Source organism: Calliopsis andreniformis, chromosome 12, assembly GCF_051401765.1.
Source record: "Calliopsis andreniformis isolate RMS-2024a chromosome 12, iyCalAndr_principal, whole genome shotgun sequence".
NCBI classification, from domain to species: domain Eukaryota; kingdom Metazoa; phylum Arthropoda; class Insecta; order Hymenoptera; family Andrenidae; genus Calliopsis; species Calliopsis andreniformis.
Window position 1 is genome coordinate 18,725,691 of NC_135073.1, and position 21,393 is coordinate 18,747,083.

Below are 21,393 nucleotides of genomic sequence, written 5' to 3' on the forward strand. Positions count from 1 at the left end.
ACAGGTTTGGTGAGTTTCGCATTTGGGACCTGTTTTTGCACCCTAAGTAGCCCACTTTCCCCACTCCTGCTTTGTTTCAATTCCTCCTTACCATTTTACTCTGGAATCGTCGTCCAACTGCAGTGCCATAAATCAATTACAGTATTTCTGGAAAAAGGTACCCTGAAGAGGGCACAAATTTGAAAATTATGGAATTCAGGGGAACATTAGAGCGATCACGGTTAGCTGTTATTAATGGAATTTATAAATAGACCGACCCAACGGACCCGCCAATTGGATGGAATTAGATCAGGGTCCTCCTGCAATAATCCTACGCACTCTCACACGTTTTATGCTATTGTTTATGGGGAGAATGTGTACAACAGCTAAATATACAAAATATTTCAAGGGAGGTTGCATAATCAAGTGGATGACCTTGCCCAAAATCTACACGAAAAATGCACGATAGCCTTCTCTTATCTACAGTTCAACGAACGTATCATATTCATTACAGTTCCCACAAATATTTTTTAGAATATTTTCAGGACCCTGTGTACCCAATTAAACCAAAATTATATGTCTACCTGAGAGTTCCTTTACTACAGCTGCTCTCGAAAGAACTCTCATATTCTGTATCAATCTACAGCTTGCATAATAGCTTCTTTTTACCCTCATACATCTGATTCTCCTAAGCAACTCACAATATTCATCCTCTCAGGTAGACACATACCCCAATCCAACGAAATGTACGCAATCTCCCTGGGCCCACGGTCCCTGGCGGTCCCTGGCGGTCCCAGAAGCCTCAAATCAGTCATCGATGAAATCCCTACTCAAGACACGAATCTTCCAGAGTCCTCTCGATTCTCATTACTCATTCCGCGCATCAGATGGCGCAGAAGAGGCTCCGAAACGGGGCCCAGTGGTGCAGTTCCCATTGGCCGAGACGTCCACTGGATCGGCGCGCACATTGGCCCATGGATCGCGATCGAAAGATCTCGACGAATCCTGGCCCGTGTCCTGTGCACCCAGGAATAGGTGCAGAGGGCTGATCGTCGAGGAGCGTGAGCACCGGTACGCTCTGATCGGTGCTCGTGCTGCAGCAACAGTTTCGGGCCATTGTCATCGTGATTGACGGGCGCGAGCTCGCATGGAAGGATCTCACGCTGAAAGGGATCTGGCTGTTGGATGCACGTATCGCTGTCCGCGATAATAGTCACGTCGACCGAGCCGAGTGCGTGCCCCCAGTGTGCGCGGTTGCGCGTCCGATCGGTGCGTGTATGCGAGGGCAACCGCGTGCGGGCGGTTCCCACACGTCCGTGCAACAAGTGTCATTAGACGGCCGCGCGGCCGAATAGAGGAGCCGAGTTTGCACCGAGGGGACCTGATAGAGACGCCGTGCATGGTGCTCGTTTTTCCTCCGCGCGGACAGAGAGAGGACCACCGGCGAGGATGGGCTGCGCGGTGAGCACCACCGGCGAGAAAGAAGCCGCGGAGAGGTCGAAAAAGATCGACAAGGACCTGAGGGCCGATGGCGAGCGGGCTGCCAGCGAGGTCAAGCTCCTCTTGCTCGGTAATTCTCTTTTTTCGACGACCCTTTTTACCTAGTCAATTTCTTCCACATAGGCCATGCACTGGGATTCTTTCGCGCGAGAAAAACTGATACCGTATGGAGAGGAGGCTAGTTAATACCGTGAGGAACAATTTTTCTCGTTTCTTGCACCATCAGTCTGTAGCGATTTCTAGAGTGTTTGGTGTGTTATTGTCATCCTAGGAATACACAGTATTGAAATGAGTATTATCGTTAGCTCGTCGAAAATGAACATCGATTAGAGTTTCTGAGTTAGTGGCTGACGACGTGATGTTAATTAGTTTTTGGTTTTATCGAAAGACAGTTGTTAAAGATGACATGCTTTCCTCGTGGAAAGAATGCCAGTGTGCGGCTAGCTATTGTCACTTTTCTCGCGAATTTCTACACAGTGTTCGTTTCGTTAAGATTCTGTTTCGAAGAGAGCAAATCGCGTCGCACTGCTCGAGGAAACAGATTTTTTGTGATCCCGATCGTTTTTACCTCGCGACAGCAGGATGTTGAGATCGATTTTTGTTTTAAATGTTATTCCTCGCCCCTTTTAAAGCAGAGATCTTATCAATTATCGGGTTTGCGCAATCGCGGAAGTGGAGCGCGGGCAGTTTTCCCGAAACTTGAATCATCGACTACGCGTGAATCATTTAGATAAAACCGCGCCGCGTGATTACCTGACGTTCTCGGTTTGTTGTGAATTTTTAATTAGGTCGATTGGTATACGAACAGAATGATGTATTTGTGTTTTGGTGTAAGATTTGGACATCGTTTTTTGGTTTCAAGGAGCGGGAGAGTCTGGGAAATCTACCATAGTGAAACAAATGAAAATTATTCATGAAACTGGATACAGTAAGGAAGAATGTGAACAGTATAAACCTGTGGTGTATAGTAATACTATACAGAGTCTAATGACAATAATTAGAGCCATGGGACAGACTAGAATTGATTTTGCAGACCCAAATAAAGCGGTAAATATATTATTTTTTTATTGAAATGCTCTATATTTTGTTATATAATCTACTGAATGAGTATTAGATCGATCTAATTGTGTTGTAGGACATAGCACGTCAATTTTTTACCCTAGCTTCTGCAACAGAAGAGGGTGAGTTAACTGGGGAACTGGCATTATTAATGAAACGATTATGGCAGGACGCAGGAGTACAGCTTTGTTTCACACGTAGTAGAGAATACCAGCTCAATGACTCGGCAGCGTACTATCTTAATGCTTTAGACCGTATAGCGCAACCTAATTACATTCCTACTCAGCAAGATGTACTCAGAACACGTGTAAAAACAACAGGAATAGTAGAAACACATTTTTCTTTTAAAGGTTTACATTTTAAGTAAGTCAATTTTAAGATATATTTATATCTAATGGTTTTTAGTGATATACTATTATTAATGTTTATTCTTCTCTGTTACTAGAATGTTTGATGTTGGTGGTCAACGGTCAGAAAGAAAAAAGTGGATACATTGTTTTGAAGGTGTTACTGCAATTATCTTTTGTGTAGCATTAAGTGCCTATGACTTAGTCCTGGCAGAAGATGAAGAAATGAATAGGATGATAGAATCTATGAAACTGTTTGATTCTATCTGCAATAGCAAATGGTTTGTTGAAACTTCCATCATTTTATTCCTCAACAAGAAAGATCTTTTTGAGGAGAAAATCACGAGGAGTCCATTGACTATCTGTTTTCCGGAGTATAAAGGTGCCAATACGTATGAAGAATGTGCTTCTTATATTCAAATGAAATTCGAGAATTTAAATAAAAGGAAAGACCAGAAACAAATTTATACGCATTTCACGTGTGCTACTGATACGTCTAACATACAATTTGTATTTGATGCTGTAACTGATGTCATAATCAAAAACAATTTAAGCAATTGTGGTTTACTAAGTTAAATGTTTGAATACTCAACTGAATCGGAAAGGATTGATCAATATCTAAGGTTTGTGAACCAATGTAAAAGCACAAAGGATACACGTGAGACTGAATAAGATTTGTTAGAAACCAATACGCTCTGCGTATACTACCACGTGTGACGATCACGTAATGATTTGACTTTGTCATCCTACTGATGTTTAAAATATTTTCATTTAGTATTATGTAATGATTTACTGAGTCTTATACTTTTTTAACTAAATTTTTCTGTTCTCTTCAAACCTACATAACATTTGATTGCAACAAAGTAGTTAACGATATATTGGTCTGTTTCCTGCAGTAGTCGATATCGAATCAAAACGATTAATTTATCGAACTGATCATTTGAAAACTCTAAGATTTATCCATAACATTTTCAATTTGTAGAAGCAGAGATACTATTCGTACATGAGGAGATACTTGGTCTCTGCTACTTGTATTTAGTATATTAACCAGGAACTAGTTAGCTATTAATTTAGTAATACGACTTTGTATATAATTTATTTGGTAAAAGAACTATGTCTATACTGAATGGAAATATATTTCCACGATCGTGCTTGAAACTGTTCATGTTTTTCATCAGTGTTCATACTTTAATGACAAACACAGCTCTCTGTGTTTATAGTATATATTTATGAAAAGTAATTTGATAAACATTTTTATGGAACTTTTTATACTTATTCGTAGGTAATATTTAAAGGGCTGTCGTTATTGCTCTATCTGCCAAACAATGACAATGCTAGAATTAGTTACAGATTTAGAAGTCAATCTCATTATATTCCTGAGACGAATAAACAATTTTTTTAGAAGAGTAAATATTTTTTTACATTCCTATGCTTTGTGTTATTGTGAAACGTAGATGAAATTTCCCTAATTATGAAACGAGCAATAAAATAAGATGTATTTGGAACACATGCATCAATTATAAGACGTTTTTTACTAAAGCCATCTCTATTTACATTCGTTCTCAAATTCAATACATAATTCAATTATAAAACAGCCAAAGTATTTTTATCTCTGTAAGATTGCCTATCTTTTGTATCAAACTGAATCTCTTTGAAAAACTTTGTTTTCTGTTAAGAAAGGAACATTCCATAAATAATAACACGCGCGTATCAAGTACTTATTATTCCCAGAATATTGCAAAATAATTAACAGTGCTTACTTCGTTGTGTAAACATAGAATCTCATTTTACTTCTATCTTGTATCAATTTTTATATACGTATATGTACAATAATACAATACATGAAGCTATAAAATAAATATTGTAATGCTTTGTTCCTTGTGACAGTGTTTTCAATTAGACGTTTATTGATTGATGCCTTTAATGCTATCATAACAGTCACTTAATATATTTTACTATTGCTTACCATATTTTATTAACTTAAAAGAACATTGATTGGTCAACGATTGTATATATTTCATACATACAATATATATACTTATATGGAAAGTATTTTATAAGAATACTGTTATTTGAGTATTATTTATCCTTATTACTATAACCACTAGGAAACTTAAGTCACGTTTTTCATTAATTCTTGGAAACCATGTTAACCGTCGATTTTTTCTTTCCTCTTTAGAAAAATATGTTATGATGCAACAAGAATCAGACGTAGTCAATAAACAGTTTTAACATCAATCCTGAATAAATTAATCTATCATTGAAATATAACTGTTTTGTGACTTAACTGTTAAAAATATAGGGCACAACAATAATGAGAGGTTCCATACATTTTGCCACTATAAATTTCTCTCAATTTTATATTCATATGACATTTTTAACAGCATAGAATTCATCAACATAATTATCTTAGTTTCAACGATCATTAAGAAGCCTTTAAAACTACATGCTTTTTGCTAATTCTAATATCTACGATATTCGTATAATCAAAATCATTGAGGTATTTAATAGACCCGAGTACTCATAACGTATCAATGTAAGAGTGAGCGTGACAGGAAGCATAAGTTTTCACAGGTGCACGGAAACTGAGCCTGACTAATCACAGAATGAAGACTTGAGGATTTAGAGTAAGCTACATTGCTGTACAACGCTACTCGGAAGCGATCTAGTCCACTTAATCATTTCTATTGTTATTCATAAATAATTTGCTACACAATGATGCAATGGTTTGATTCACATTGGAATGGTTACATACACCATTGTTTAATGCGGGTTTCTAGCTGGTATAGGTGGTCCACCTGATGTCCTTGCTGGTATAGGCGGTGGACCATTTGGTGCAGGTAAAGTGGGTGGAGGATGCTGAGGTGGAGGAGGAGCCTGTCTTTGTGGTAAAGGAGGAGGCTTAGAATTGGGTGGTCTACTAGATGGTTCTTGCGAAGTGTCAGCGCGCGGTAAAGGTGGTGGCGGACGGTTTGGTATAGGGTAAGTGGGCGAACCATCCAGTATCTCCTCATAAATTGCAGATTCTGGGGATAATCTTTCACTTTGTTCAGGTTCCGCTCTTTCTCTAGGCAAAGGCGTTGTAAACTGATTGGGTAATACACTAAATACACCAGCACGTGGCCCCTGTTTTCGATCTTGCATTGGACTCTTAGGGGGCTGTGATGGTCGACCAGGTGGAGCTGGCCTAGGTGGTGGAACCGCTCCATTCGGGCTCCCCCTACTAGGGGAAGCTCGTTCTGTTAGCTCTAATTGTTCTAATCTTTGCATAGGGCTCCTCACTGGAGAACCTGAAGTGAACTGTGCGACAGTAGTGTTACTGCAAAGTTCTATTTCTTTTTCGATCAACTGTACCCAATTCGGAGATTTCAGAGATAATTTCAAGGTCTGACCGCACACTTGAGTCATGCCCTTTCTTGCTGCTGATAAAGCGTACTGCCCATCTGGAAACGTCACCCAAATTGTTTCGCCCACGAATCTCGCAAGAATCACGTTACTAATGTGAGAGAAATCTTGAAATAGGGCCGTCATGAAATTGTCATCGAATACGCTGCCCATATCATCCGACTCGTCCACCGCCTTTACTACTATAGTACCATCTGGTGGACCCAAATCTTGAATTACTTCTTTGAACACTCGTTCTCGTTTGTCAGGATCGACGCAGTGAATATCTATATCAATAATCGCAATAACTGGTCGATGGTCGCTTTGTTTCAGTTCTACTCTACCATAGTGAATCAGCTTTCCTGGGTTCCAATCTGTAGGCGAGTCTGAAATGAGAATGTATATGTACGTTTCATAAGCATAAACTAAGAGACGATATAAAAGTATTCAGAATGAAATGAAGCTAACCAATATCAGGTACTTGTTTCCTGCGTTTCCATAATACTCTGTCTGTCCATGCAGGCTGTCGACATTTTTCACTGGTGTCGTAATCGTCCGAAAAAAGATCGTACTTGTATGTTGGAGCAAAATTAATAGGACCTTCTAAGAAATTTTTGAAAACATTCCCTTGTTCCTGTTGAACCTAAATTTCAAACATTTATATATTTTCTATAATTTATGTAAAGTATTTTATGTATACATTTGTTATATTTACCCTCAACTGATCATACTGTAATATCTGATCAAATTCATTTCTTTTGATCATTTCTTTCATCTCATCTTTATCCATATCAACTCTATAATTAAAGTCTCCACACCAGAATACGTAATCATGCGTATTGAGCGTTCTTCCCATGGGGAAGGTAATTTTTCGTGTAATCTCCGCGTAATCTGCGTTGCGCTCATTAATTTGAGACTGCCCAGCAGCGAAGTGAGCACAAACGAAACAGAAAGACGTAGAATATAACACGCATCTAATAGCTGCAGCTCCTTTATTACCTGTTGCACCTCCTAATCCCGTTTTTACACAATCTACGGCTACGTCTCTTAGATAAGGTGCATGCATAGGTCGTATGAATAAATAAAGACAAACACCAACTAATTGTTGATATGTGATCAGAACATATTCAGTGTCTCTAGAAAGCACTTTCTGCAATTCTTCCGCCCAAGCTTTTGCGTTATCAGTACTAGCAGCCATTATATTACTAGCGTTTAAATCAACAATTTCTTCGAATCCTATCGCAAATATATCTACAGGAACATTATCGTACTCAACTGACACTAAAGCTGGAATCAAAAAGATATAGTAGAAGACATTTGTCGTATGACAATGAAGAATATATTTAAATTATGCTTACACGGTGATTTACGTGGAGCATCTAACAACCAGTCAAAGAGGGTTGTATCTTTGTACACTACGCTTCGAAAATGCTTTCCTCCGTTAACATTGTAAGTACCGACGCTTACTCTAAGATTCATTGGGGTTACATATTCATTGTATCTTTTACACATTTCTCTTAGAACGCTTGGTGGAGCGTGTAACATATTGGAGGGTAAAAGTAACCGTGCTCTATCCGCTAATTCTGTGTTTAAGGTTGATCCCAATAGTAAAATATCGATGGCTTCTTGTTTACTGGAGTCTAATAAGTTATTTTGTATCGTTCTAGCTGCAGATCTTGCACCATCCATTAGTTTCGAACTTCCTTGAATCGCTCCAGTGCCAGCGTATATTTTACTCACTTCATTACCATTATTAATCCACATTTGCCTAAATACTTCCTCGAATCTTGACACCATTTGCTGTTTTTCAAGCAACTTTAATAATCCAAGTTGCTTTCCAAGTATTTCCAATGCAAAGAACGTTTGTACACAATTAGTTCTATCCAAACAATCAAGGCAATTCGTTCTAATAGTGCCATTTTGTTCGAGAATAACAGTATTATTGGCAGCGTAAAACAACGAAAAGGATTCTAAATACTTTTCTACTTTTGCTTTCAATTTGGAAAGATTTTTCATGTTTCCACCTCTACATTCTTGATGATAGTCAAACAGAATGTGAGGCACATCTTTGTGTTCTGACATATTATGATGAGTTTGGAATAGCTGACTCAGCATTGCCTCTCCCTCTTTGCTACCAATGGGACTAGAGCCAAGAAGATTGACAATTACTTGTTGCCCATACCTTTGCTTAATCATTTTTAAGTGCCTGTCAAAGGCTGGTGCAGAAGCCTCAAAGCCTCGAGAAATTTTAACTTTATGGGAACCAACTTGAATACCAGGCTGTTCCCAGAACAGAGGAACTGAACCTCTGGTTTGAACATAAGAAGTTATTTCATTATCCAAATATATCACTTGTTCTGTTTCTACAAAATTTGCTACATGGCCATCATCATTGGTTCCCCTAACATTAAACCTAAATAAAAAATTGAAATGAAATATACATTATGAGGATTCCGTATCTGCTGTTCTGTCAAGTTCAACTTTATTTATCTACAAGTGAAAAATACCTGGTGCCAGCACGTTCACAACTTAATCTAGACATAAGGACAGCACGAGCTTGCCTGTGACCAACATATACAGTTCGAATTTCTACACTACCACACATTGCTTTAAGTAACCAGTGACTTGTATCCACTCCATATCTCAATAAATGTATATGCAACATTCGATTCCTATTTAGTACATTAAAAAAAATTATCACATCTCCCTTTACTTTACTTCAATAACCATAATATACTAACCAGAAAAATCTGTTGTCAGTTATTGTGGATTTGCACCGCCTCTGTGCACTCAGAGTGATATCAAGAGGTTCTTGATGCCCAGCGGACCAAGAAAAATAAAATGTCCCAGAGTTAAGGACCTTTCTAACTTCAGACACACGATCTTCATTCCCTTGTGTGTAATGAAGAGGTACAAAATGTGTCTGTGTAATCCTAAACACTTCTGATTCTCCTATCTTGCCAACCGAAAAGCATCCAGTAACAAGAACAAGGTACAACAGTGTATTCTCTCCTGCATTCAATTGCAAAACACCCAAGCATCCATAAGCATCTAATAGCTTTGTATACATGGCTTTTATACTGTCAGTTTCTTCAGCAGCTGCAAATATTTCGAATATTATAGAAGGAACATTTCTCCAAATATCGCGTGAAATAATGCAGAACAATAATAGAATAGAAAAGCTGACAAATACCGGTTCAAATGTTTCGAACGAGTTAAGGGCGAAGGATCAAGGATCCACGGGTATTGAAAAGAATATTATTCCATTAAGATTCGACGAAAACTTACAGAGAACAGCAACAGCTTGTGCCTCGAAGAGGACTGTTTCCTTTCGGTTTCTCTGCTCGAGTATGAGGGAGTGAGGATTAGGCGGTTTTAGCTTTTCGTAGACGCGAAACCCTTTGCCCATCGCCATTGTTGCGCCACTGTCTTCAAAGGTTTCGGAGATAAAGGTACGTTCTGGCAAGATATGACAGCCCCGTCTGTCATACGAGGCAACGTGATCGCCTTACGCCTACGGTGTTTTTCCCTCTGCCGACTGAACACACTTTGTGTTCGTCGACACTGACAGAGATACACTTTTCTCTGGCAAGTTCACGGAGGGGAGCACGGCGCTCTTCTCGCTGATCCGTCGATACTTCGATATTTCCGCGATATATACATCGCGCGCGATTCCACGGTGAGCCTACCCTACGGTCCACTTGTCCTAACCGTAACAATCAATCGAAAGCGCCATTTTGAAAATTTGAAAAGTCGAGACGGTGCAACAATCTCGCGCCACCGAGACTTGGTCAAATGTTGAAAAAATAAAAAGGAAAATATAACGTTCGAACGAAACTCTTCCTTTTTCGGCTGCTTTCGACATGAATATTGTGGTAAGTGAAAGGTATGCGCAAATTAGAAAATTCGATACACACGGTGAAAGTACGCGAAATATTGTCGAATGGAATAGATTATTCATTTAGGTTTTAAAAGGTAGACTTGAAAATTATGTTACGTTAAATCATTTTTAAGTGACTTTTGAAGCATATAGTACAATTAGAAAAAAAAGTATTTGCGATTTTTCAAATACTTCGATCTTTCAAATTACGCTACTTCAATAATCGAATCAATAAATCGATACGCCATTATTAAATTCGGATTCTCGAACCATTCGAGTGTCTCACGCCGCGCAGTGTATCGGTCTCGTTCGTTGACTTCATTTCGGTTTAAATAATAGTGGATATAATTGTTAATTCGTCGAGATTCTCATAAAAGATAGTTTACTCGTGATTCAATGTTGATATTTTACCGAAGGATATAATTGTGTTTAATATTCTACCGTAATATTCTTTGTAAAAGCATTCGCGAATTATTGGCAATTAGAAAGAATCTTAGGATATATTACTGCTAAAGTATTGTCACTTATTTTGACATTCTACGGGGTCTACAGATTTGAACGAACGGAAAAAAAGTCGTTACGCCATATTGAAATTTGAAACTTCGCGTATTCTGTTTCTAGTAATGTCACGCCGTCTTTTTATTGTTATCTTTTGAATAATTTAACTTGCATTATCAAAACGCGGTAGTTTAGTGTGTAGTGAAGGAACAGGAAAGAAATGAACGTGGACGGTAAGCTGCTTCTACCGATTTGGAGCCCAACGTCTTTGAGATATCACGGAGCGAAGAGAAGCGATCGGTGAGTCCTTAATATTTTTGCTTAGAGTACGATTTAAGAACCATTGACAGATCATTATATTACGTAGCCTATTTTAATTCAATATTATGTACAATTACAAATCATTTCAAGATAGACAATTGTATGCGATCAAAGTGTCGAGTACATGCGTCGCAGAATTATCTTGTTTTGCGATTAACGAACATCATCTTTCAACAGATGAGACTTAAATTTAACTTTTCCTTAATAATACAGTTAGTTGTAAGAAGATTCTTTAGCGAATCGTCGATTTTACAAGAGCGTCGTCGTGTTTTAATGTACTGTGTTTAAATAGAGTTCACATGTATGTATGTACTTGAATATTCAAATTTACAAATTTTCAAATCATTCAAATTTACAAATTTTCAAATATTCAAATTTATTATTATAATAAATAAATAATAATAAATAAATAAATATTCAAATTTACAAATTTTCAAATTTTCAAACATTCCAATTTTCAAATATTCAAATTTTCAAATATTCAAATATTCAAATATTCAAATATTCAAATTTACAAATTTTTAAACATTCAAGTATTCGAATTATTTTATTTCTGCGATTATTGAAAGTAATTATACCCGAATACCTTTATATTCCGAAAAGGAACGTTCGTTTTGAGTTATACTCTCGCAGATGCTTTGATCGTTGCATACATCTTACATGTCTAGTTATAGAAAACGTCACATTCTTTTACATTACCACAATATTTACACGGCGGAAGGTGCTATTAATTAGCACCTAATTATTTGTTAGGCTATCGGCATTTTTCATTTTTTTTCTTCTTTTCTTCAAGTCGGCTGTTGGTACTAAAACGTATCCTTAATAGTAACAATACTCCAAAGGAAATGTTAAAGAATTTGTCGAACAGGTGTAACTGAAAATTACATTTAAATTTGTTCGACAATGGTACACCTCATTAAACGCATTCACATGATTAACGTTATTGTTATTGCGCTTCTGCGCCCCTTGGCGGACTGTGCGGTAAGCGTCGATAAAAATAGTTCCTAAACATGAATTTCAAAGAAATCGCTGCGTCGTACAATGTCTGGAATACTCTTAGACTAGGAAATTAATGTACAATCTAATATCAAATTTTAACAATCAGTCGATACGATTAATACTTTCCTACTTTCCCCTTCCCATTAGTGCTTTTCCTGGTTCAAGCACCTGTAAAATTCTTCATTATGTATGATTACATAAATAACTCAGCATATTGGTTACAAGCAGATTGAAACTTATTTTAAGACGTTGGAATTACGGAATTTCGATTCTTCCTTCTGCAAACGTCATTCACAACAAAAATATTCTAATTTGAGTAGGACTCAACTCAATTAGAACATTATTTCTTTCGCTAAACTTGTTCACATGTAGGAGATGCTTTCTCTAATGATTCTTTGCTGATCTTTTCAGCTCTTTCTTCTCCTATCGTTTAAAATTTTGTCAACTAAAAAGATTCCATGCACTCTTTCAAATTTGTCTTAATTATGAGTAATTAACTAACACGTACTATATAGAAAATATTATTTCTTGGAATATATAGATGTTGTTCGTTTCAAAAACTAAACTAGAGTTCTCTCTCAAGTTTGGCCCGGCTATAAAAGAGATTGTGGTGATTGTAGAACAGAATTTATGTTCAGTGCTTACACCTCGAGGAAGTCCTTTAGTAAAGTAACACGCCGCTTTTCTGCGATGTCCATCTGATTTTCTAGATCTCCACGATCAGTCGTCTCTGCTCGTTCAATCTTCCAAGAAAGATTTTCTATTTCTGCTTCCAATTGGGCTTGTTGGTACTCAAACTTCAAGGAAAAATGAGCTTATTAGTAATGTAATAGTGGAATTGTTATTAAAATATAAACGAAGTTTTACCAATTCTTTGCGTGGTCCCGGCTCCATGTAGTAAGCATAAGGGTAAGTGTATTGTAAAGTGTAACGACAGCGCGCCAGAAGTGACGCAGCTTCAAATAAATGCTGCCAATCGATCCATGTCCCGCTAGCGTTCATTACTTTTTTATTCACTCGCATTTTTATACCCTCCAGAGTTTGTTCTTCCAATTTCAAAGACTTGCTGTGGTTCTCCCACTGAAAATAGGTCGATTAAAATGTTTAAATGAATACATTATCATGGAAGGAGTGAAACGACTTACCCTTTCATAATAATGCAGATATTTTTTTAATGCTTCTCGGGCTTGTGCATGAACACTTTCATGAGCAACATTAGGATTATCTTTATAACGTGAACACTCGTAATATTCACTTCCATGCGCTTTCCAATCTCCAAGGCATATCCAACAAAAATCGTGTTTGCAATTGAAACATTGCATATGATTGCAGCCACCATTTTTTTCTATGCAGATATGACATTTTGGACACTGTAAATAAGTATTCATTTGTTACACCACTGCAGCAGTTTGTATACGGAGGCCTTAGATACTAACATCTTTGGTGTGTGCACTGATGTAATTAGCTGTCTCTGAATCATCTGCACATTTTGTCAACCACTTCTTGATAGTATTGCAATCAGTAGGTGCATGGTAGTCCATACCACATCGGAAGCTGAAGTTGAAATAATATTCAGTTAAGATAGGAATTAATTGTCACAAGTACATTTCAAGTTTTTAAGTGCATACCAAAATACAGTTCTGCAAGATGAACACATAACTCTTTTTGCCCTCTGTTCTTTTGATCGCATTACTATTTGGCAATTTGGGCCTGGACAAAATCTTAATTGTGGGTGAGATTTTACATAATCACAGAATGCAAGTTGTTGATAACTTTCCCTCATATTAGGCTTAGAGAGTAGGGAGAGAACAAAGTCTTCTGGAGCTAAGACATCACATTCCTGTGCCATGCAGCTAATTCCTGTTTCAAATAATTTCTTATAAATTCAATTTAAAGCATTCAATTACCATTTAGGTGTCAGTGACCTTACCTGTAGAAATACCTTGAGTTATTTGTACTTCAAAATGCATGCACCAACAGTCTTTACAAAAAGAATGTCCGCATGTTAATGTAGAAAATTTATCAGCTGGATAAATTGAGACACAAACTGAACACACTCCACCTCTTTGACTTCTCAACTCTGGCACTGAATCCAATGGAGACATTGGCTTTAGCTTTGAACTAATTAACAAACTGGAAGCATTAGTACTGTATTTTGTGATGATATCTTGTAATGCCCAATTGTGTGCGTGTAATAAGACTTTGGCTAACGATGGTGTTATGCGAAGACTATTACTTAACACTTCTACATTTTCATTTAAAAGTCTCTCCACTTCCTCAACCCTTAAACAATCATACACAGCATATTCTGGATTCCTTCTGTTGTGATCAGGGTCTACATCATTATCAACTTCTCCACCCCATGGTTGAACATTATAATAATCTTCATAGCCTGGATCTCCGCAGTCTGAGTCGGAATAATCCATTTCACTGTCATATTCTTCACCCGACATCTGTGCCACAGAAAGTTTTCATCATACAGAGATATTTCCGATTATACGTTTTATAAACTTGCCTTGTCTTAAATACAGAATATGCATAAATGTATAGGTATATTTCATAACCTCATAATCTTCACTAATTATCCACAAGTGTCAAGATACAGATGTATTATGAACAAAGAATTGTAAGAGTATAGTAAAAAATAGATTTGAAATAAAAATTAATAGTTCAAAACGATAGTGTTATTGATCATGTGTGAATGATGTATTTTCCAAGATCTTTTCACATTGATAAAGTTTGTGTAGCTGTTAGATAAGAAGCAGATTAAAGGTGAAAAAAAATTAGAAACTATATGGAAATATTTCAAGGATAATGCTGCATCCACTGCATTAAATTATTTTGCATAAAAAACGTAAACGTAGCGTCTTCGAGTGACATTTCGTAAACAATTTCATAAGATTCCCAATGCTCTGTCGCGTGCAAAGTGTTTCTTCATTTAATTTCGTTCCATAAGAACGATAACCCACCTTTATATTCTTATTTATCAAGAAAAGTGCATTGATGATTCTGTTTCGTGGGTTAAACGGGAAAGTTATATTAAAAAGCTTTATCGCAGCCGAGTCTCTACCAACAGTCACACCAGCGCATGAGTTGTATGTATGCTCTCTTTCTCTTTCTCTCGTGCCAGGCATATATTGCGAGCGATGTTGTAACAGATGATTTCATTAAAATCTTGAAAGTAGATAAGAATGTCAAAATCACCTGATGGAAAACAGCTGAGGTGTGCTAAGTGAACATTATCGTATACAATATCATTAATCCGATAAAATTGATCTTGAAACATTACGAATTTACATTTTGAACCTTTTTTTCAAGTAGTTTTTTTATAAATTTATTCCTACATATACTTTAGAATGAGTTGGTTTAGATTTAATATTCTTATTTATTAAATATGCCTTGAATAATTTTTTGTATGTATTGTTTACAAGAAATATATTATTTATGGGGCTATGAGATATGAATAAATCAACTTGGGAAGGTGTGACTAAGCTAGTGCATAAAAAATCATCTTTCCTTCATGGATATACTTCATAGGAGACACACGTCTGAAATAATAGTTTAAGTATTCATCGATTTAGTATTTTAATCTGCATTTTTTATTCATAAATAGAACTCATAGATAGTTATCTTAAGATACCTCAAGCAGAGAATTAAATGAATATAATTTTCATATTTAAATAGTGAATACTTTTATATTTTTTCTACTTCTTTATATATAAGCGTGTATTTCGTGCAAAATTAAAGATCTTATCTTTGATAAGCATTTGAATTTTTGAAATACCTAGTCACTGATTTATATAATGGATGCAGTATGTGACTAGGAAAGCTTTGTGACTACTTGAACTGCGCCATTTTTGAGCATAGACTTTATTTGCCATCTGGGCCAAATCAGTGGTACTAAAGACATTTTAATTTATTGTCTAATTAACGTTGAGGAAGAGAAAAATCTTAAGATTGAAGATAAGAAGATATTCTCAAGGATGATGTACTCGTACTGATCAGGGCTATACCCTATCTAGTATATACAGATCAATGGAAACAGTACCGGAATTATTTATTATATAGAATTTACCATCTATATGTACTATACTCACTGCTATTTGTTATGGTCACCGCATGATCATGTATTCCTAACCTTTCCTTAACCTTAAACGACAAGTGTGGGCTACTGGTATAAGCTGAGAATTATGTCTGTTTATCACGATGAAGTAGAAATCGAGGACTTTGAGTACGACGAGGACGAAGAGGTATACTACTATCCATGTCCATGTGGTGATCAGTTTCAAATATCAAAAGCAGAGCTAGCTGCTGGGGAGGAAGAGGCCACATGTCCTTCTTGCTCCCTGGTTATTAAAGTAATTTACGATAAGGAAGCGTTCGCTGCTAAAGAAGAAGAACTTGTTAAAAGCGAGGAGAAAGAACTTGTTATACAAAAAGCTTAAGGTAAAGTAATTTATTTTCTGTGTCCTGTACTCTTTGGAGTTCACTTATGAATTTCATATAGAATACAGTTTCAGTTTCAAGACAATTAGAGGAATAGTCTGACACTATATTAACAGATTTCATAACTTCATAGATCAGTAATTATTACTGTTGGAAAACAAGTTACAAACACAATGGCAGGACGTGGTAGAGGAAGGGGTAAACCGTCTATGTCAATCAGTACAGAGCAGTTGGGTTTTTCTAAAGGAGAGGCTCTGCCGCCACCAGTTTTACAACCTCCACCAAAATATCCTCCTTTAGAATATAAACCATTGCCACTCACAGTCACAAATGAAATGAGCTATCTACTAGAATTGAAGAGGGAGTTTTCAGAATACATGAGAGAGTCACCTAACAATGTTTTGCCTCTTGTAGTTAAGAAAGATATCGAACGTTATTCAGATAGATATCAAGATTTACTAACAGACAAGAGTGGCTACGAAACTAGGTACGACTGGACCAGAATGCCAGCAGAGTTGAAGCCACAGGCAAGAAAACGTAAAGGACCAAAGGTTACAAAGTCACAGAAGAAACGAAAGAATGTTGATGTTGAGTCAAAGTTGCAAGAGTTGGAGAAAAAGGAAAGTTCTCAACAGAGCGACGTAGAGGAGGAGGAGAAGGAGGAGGAAGAAACTGAGGAGAAGGAGGATGAACACGTCGAGGAGGAGGAGGAGGAGATAGACGAGGAGATGGACGAGGGAACGGATTATGCGAACAATTACTTCGACAATGGAGAGGCTTACGACGATGAAGACGATAACTTGGACGATGGACCTATTTATTAACACATTATTTTTTATAAGAATTGGAAATTCTTCTCGCTTCTCGATTACCTTACTAGAATACTTACAAGCTGCTAGTTGAGCACTGTACGGCAATGTATATAATCTGTATCATTTTTTTTACCGAGCTCTCAATCATGTGTACAGATAAAATAAATTATTGTTTAAACAACGACAAGATCTCGCACGCTTACAAACGGTGTTCATTACTCTCTTAATTAATCTGTCAAAGAAATCATCATCGGAAAGCGATTACTTTTTAAAGAAGGAAAAAATTTGTATCGGAGCAATGAAAAAATAGTCCAGGGTCACAGGAAGCGTCGGCGTGTTCTTTATTACGAGTATTTCAATTTCTAATATATAATATATATATATTTATATATATAATATATATATAATAGCCATAATAATCTGCAATTATTGTAATAAATGATCCTCCTCTACGATGCAATCGGAGAGTAAAAACGCAACTTTGGACGAGAAGGGGATGCGCAAAAGTACCGTAGTGTCACGTAATGCTTACACGTTTACGCTCGCCTGGTGGTGATGGTGATTGTGATCACTAAATATCCCATTGTTCAGTTCTCTTCCTCATTTTCTCGTTTCCCGCGAAATTCATGGCGTTCATCGTCGCTCCCGGAGTGTGCGCGTTCAGCGCTTGGAGGGGAGTCAAAGAAAAGTCGAATGGTCGCGAAAGAAGAAGTCAGTTTCCTGAAATTTCCAGCCGTTTGCATTCCTACGCGTGCCTCTTGTTCCTTACAGTATAATTCGGAGCCGAATTAATCGTTATCTCAGTGGCGGAAACAAGGATTGCACGCGTGTTTAAGTCTTTACGCGATTTGGCAGTAAATCGAGCAAGCGACCTTGCATATGGACTGAAACTTTTACTGTCTATCTCGTTTTCTATGAAAATTTTGGACTCTGCTTTGGCGTGGTCCAGTGAGGGCATTGGTCCACGTTATGGCAAAGAATTCAATTAAAAAATTTTTATTTACGAGGTAAATGGTACCTGTAGGTTTATAAAGTACCCCTACGTCAGTCAACCTGTTAAAGACATGGTAATTTCATTATATGGAGAAAATACAGTGTGTTGGGAGTAGCTAGAGCTAAGAGCACCTCTTAGAATTGCGTTTATTATAACTTTAATCTTTGTTTCGACTTTTTCGACACCCAATTGCTACGCGGTGCGTTCGTTCAGTTCCATGTTACTTGCTCGATTTTTCATGCTACCTAATTTGCGAAACATAAAAAATTATCGCTAACTCTTGTGAAATCCAATCGATGAACATTGAATATTGAACATTTTTTTCGTGAAAATACGAGGCGCTCTTCAGAACGTTTAAAGGAACCGAAACGATTGCCGATTGATGATAGTAAGCCTACGAGACGATCGTTCGTCGCCATTCGTTGTATCAAAGCATCTCGTCGCACACTTTCCCAATTTCGGTCGCGATTTTTCAACTTCGAAAACAGCCTCCCTATCCTTTCCATCTCTCTTCGTTTCTGAATTCCGTCGTTGCTCGAACACGTGTTCATTTCTGCCCGCATCGTTCGCAATAATATAATATGTATAGTGTATATAGATATATATTTATATATATATACTTTGTATATAATCGTCGCAATTTAATATAGTACGACCTATCTATGTATAAGTAGGCATAAAGACTGAGGCGAGAATACAGGCGAAACCCCGAATGGTAGTCCCTCGCGTCTTTTCTTTCAACTTTCTTGTGTTTCCTTCTGTTTTCTGAAAGAAAACGATTCTCCGTCGATTGTCTTCCGGTTCTAAAGCGTCAAATTAAAAACAGAATTTTCTCCCCGTCTTGGGTTCAAAGTTTACCTTGGCTCCAAGGTTTTCCTATTCGATACCAATTTCATATCCGAAATTTTCTTTTTGGTTTACTCGAACAGAAATAGAAACTAAAAGCAAAATGAAGAAAATTGAATTTCGAGCACACTGCTGACTAAAAGCTTCGAGTCACTTTTAGGTATTGAGAGGAACCAAGGATCTTCGCTCTGAACGAATATTCATTTTTCTATAACTGCATTGAAATAAGAAATCCAAGGAAATTTGTGTCGTTTGACGTCTGATTTGAATGAAAATTAGCAAGTGACTCTCTGAACTCTTGGTCGACAGCGTGCACGTGAAACTTTCGCTATTCTCCCACAATCTATCAGAGTTTCCACCTAGTCGATCTTCCCTGAATCGTAGAAAAGCTCTTCCAGTAGTATCCCGATACTTCGTCCCTTCTGAATAGAAAAACGCGCGCAGGGAACGTGACCAGCACGTTCCTCGTATCTGTCGCTGCATAAGGCCTGTTCGTCGATGGCTTTGCGACTTCCTCTCGGCCAGGTTTCAATCCAGGCGCGTCCATGGGCGAAAAAAAGGCTTGGAATGCGCGAAAGAAGCGAGAAACAGACGAAATCGTAAGCGAACATCGAAGAAAATTTCATCCAAGCCTTTCTTCCCTACGTCTCTCTAATCGTAAATGTAAATCGGCGTCTAATGTACAAAATTCACGTTTGAGCTTCGCCCAGTGAACGGTCGCTTAACTCCCGCGAAAATTCGAACGAAATGACGGATCAAAGCGGGAAATCTGATGCGACTCACTCTAGTCCTGCGTGAAAGACAAACGATAAGGTAACATTAATTTACCGCTTTCCTTTCGGCATCGAATCCGCGGCGACGAGCGAACGAAACTCGCCGACGAATCGCGATTGCCGTCGACTACAAGTCGCAGCTCTACTAACGTTCTGGAAATCACAGGAGAAATCAGCTTCTAAATTCGGGATGGGCAGTGTAAGCTTCTGCGAGGTGCTTCTTCGTCGACGCGCTAAGCGTTCCCGCTTCTACTTCGTCGCTTACACCAAGCTGTTCTCGAGTTCTCCCTCGTCGCGCGTTCACCCTTTTCCTCTTCGTCGATCGTTCGATAACAAGAAACAGAAAAGAAGGCGAGACGAGTCCGTCGACTCAGTGGCGAGCGGTTCCTCCGATCAAATGTCCGCGTCGTTATAATTATCACAATCGCGCGGCCACTCTTCGAAATTTTCGAACGAGTAATGGCTCGCCACTGTTTCGAGCGAACTTCTCGAGAATAATCTATGAACTTGTGCAACAACACATTCTGCTCGTTGCTTCCCTTTCGATTCGATCAACTCGAGGCACACGAGGCGCCCCGTGACAATGGAACGATTTAACACTTATCACAATAGAAACCGCGCTCGCCTGCCGGCCAAGCGCGTTAAAACAGCCTTCGATAGTCAAAACTAATATACTTCGCGTGAGAAATATTGTCTAGTCAAGCTCACCCCTGTTATTCCAAGCGCCACGAAGCACTGTTTTCGTTTTTACGCGATGAAAGACTGCCCTTCTGCTCGGTGGACGAGTAAGAAGTGAAATGGGCGGAGCGAAGAGCTAAATTGCAGAAAGGGGGTGTAATTGAGCGAGGTGGTCGAGGATAATTGTGCTCAGGAACTTGAGAGGGCAATATTTCTCGCGCTAAGTATAGCTTGATCGTCGTTCAAACAAGAACCGCAGGTTGAACGTCGAAACGGAGGCGGATCTTAAATTAAGCTCTGTGGTATTGTGAATGAACGATAGGAATCGAGAACGCGAAATCGATAGTGTGTTTTGAGAAAGGAACGTATAAGTACAGTAGGATCTCGATTATCTCGAGTACTACGAATCTGAAGCTTTTGATGGCTAACTTTATCTTCACGATTTAAGTCTCAATCGATGCTCTAGAGCACTCTTACTATTATTACACCGAATATTCGCAGAAACTGTGAATAATCGAGGTCCTCCTGCATCTCCTTAAGCTTACAGTAACTTTTAAGTAGTTCAGAGATATCTTGATTATTCAAAGATCTGCCACCGCCTCGAGGAATGTAACGACAAACAAATACACCGAACCGAGACCACAGGTGCCTTAAGTTGCTTTCACGCTTCCCTTTAGTGGCTTGCACGTCACGCGAATCAAACAGGTCGGTGTAAGCAGACCTAATGTCGCGTTTCTAAACGCAATCGAGGGGTCAAGGGGTGGGAGACTCAAGGAAAGGAGTAGAAAGAGAGTTAGGATCGTAAAGTTCTCGTGGACAGGGAAATCAGAAGAAAAAGACAGCTGGTCCTGTCTAATTTTACGAACGATCTCGAGTT

General features: G+C 38.0%; 4 protein-coding genes across 5 annotated transcripts; 2 read left to right on the forward strand and 2 right to left on the reverse strand.

Moving 5' to 3' along the window:
* The first annotated feature begins 890 nt into the window (after positions 1 to 890).
* Galphai (G protein alpha i subunit) lies at positions 891 to 4,758 on the forward strand. Its single transcript, XM_076388676.1, has 4 exons — positions 891 to 1,549; positions 2,342 to 2,526; positions 2,615 to 2,901; positions 2,984 to 4,758. Exons 1-4 carry the CDS (start codon positions 1,429 to 1,431, stop codon positions 3,459 to 3,461), a joined length of 1,071 nt encoding a protein of 356 aa, XP_076244791.1. The 5' UTR covers positions 891 to 1,428; the 3' UTR covers positions 3,462 to 4,758.
* Positions 4,759 to 5,212: 454 nt separating this feature from the next.
* Synj (synaptojanin) lies at positions 5,213 to 9,880 on the reverse strand. Of its 2 annotated transcripts, none has more exons than XM_076388675.1 (7): positions 9,558 to 9,880; positions 9,011 to 9,368; positions 8,777 to 8,941; positions 7,628 to 8,682; positions 6,985 to 7,556; positions 6,738 to 6,912; positions 5,213 to 6,643 (listed from the first exon to the last, which is right to left on the reverse strand). In XM_076388675.1, the coding sequence occupies exons 1-7, from the start codon at positions 9,682 to 9,684 to the stop codon at positions 5,649 to 5,651; spliced, it is 3,447 nt and encodes a 1,148-aa protein (XP_076244790.1). In that variant the 5' UTR covers positions 9,685 to 9,880; the 3' UTR covers positions 5,213 to 5,648. The 2 variants fall into 2 exon arrangements, with proteins under 2 accessions (XP_076244790.1, XP_076244789.1); XM_076388674.1 differs by having other exon boundaries at positions 5,213 to 6,655.
* A 2,613-nt stretch (positions 9,881 to 12,493) lies between these two features.
* Positions 12,494 to 15,024, reverse strand: Ari-2 (E3 ubiquitin-protein ligase ari-2). The gene is made up of 7 exons (XM_076389409.1): positions 14,937 to 15,024; positions 13,898 to 14,420; positions 13,596 to 13,827; positions 13,404 to 13,521; positions 13,113 to 13,337; positions 12,835 to 13,047; positions 12,494 to 12,764 (listed from the first exon to the last, which is right to left on the reverse strand). The coding sequence occupies exons 2-7, from the start codon at positions 14,418 to 14,420 to the stop codon at positions 12,609 to 12,611; spliced, it is 1,467 nt and encodes a 488-aa protein (XP_076245524.1). The 5' UTR covers positions 14,937 to 15,024; the 3' UTR covers positions 12,494 to 12,608.
* Positions 15,025 to 16,275: 1,251 nt separating this feature from the next.
* Positions 16,276 to 17,412, forward strand: Polr3g (RNA polymerase III subunit G). Its single transcript, XM_076388505.1, has 2 exons — positions 16,276 to 16,413; positions 16,547 to 17,412. The coding sequence occupies exon 2, from the start codon at positions 16,587 to 16,589 to the stop codon at positions 17,235 to 17,237; it is 651 nt and encodes a 216-aa protein (XP_076244620.1). The 5' UTR covers positions 16,276 to 16,413; positions 16,547 to 16,586; the 3' UTR covers positions 17,238 to 17,412.
* Positions 17,413 to 21,393: the final 3,981 nt, after the last annotated feature.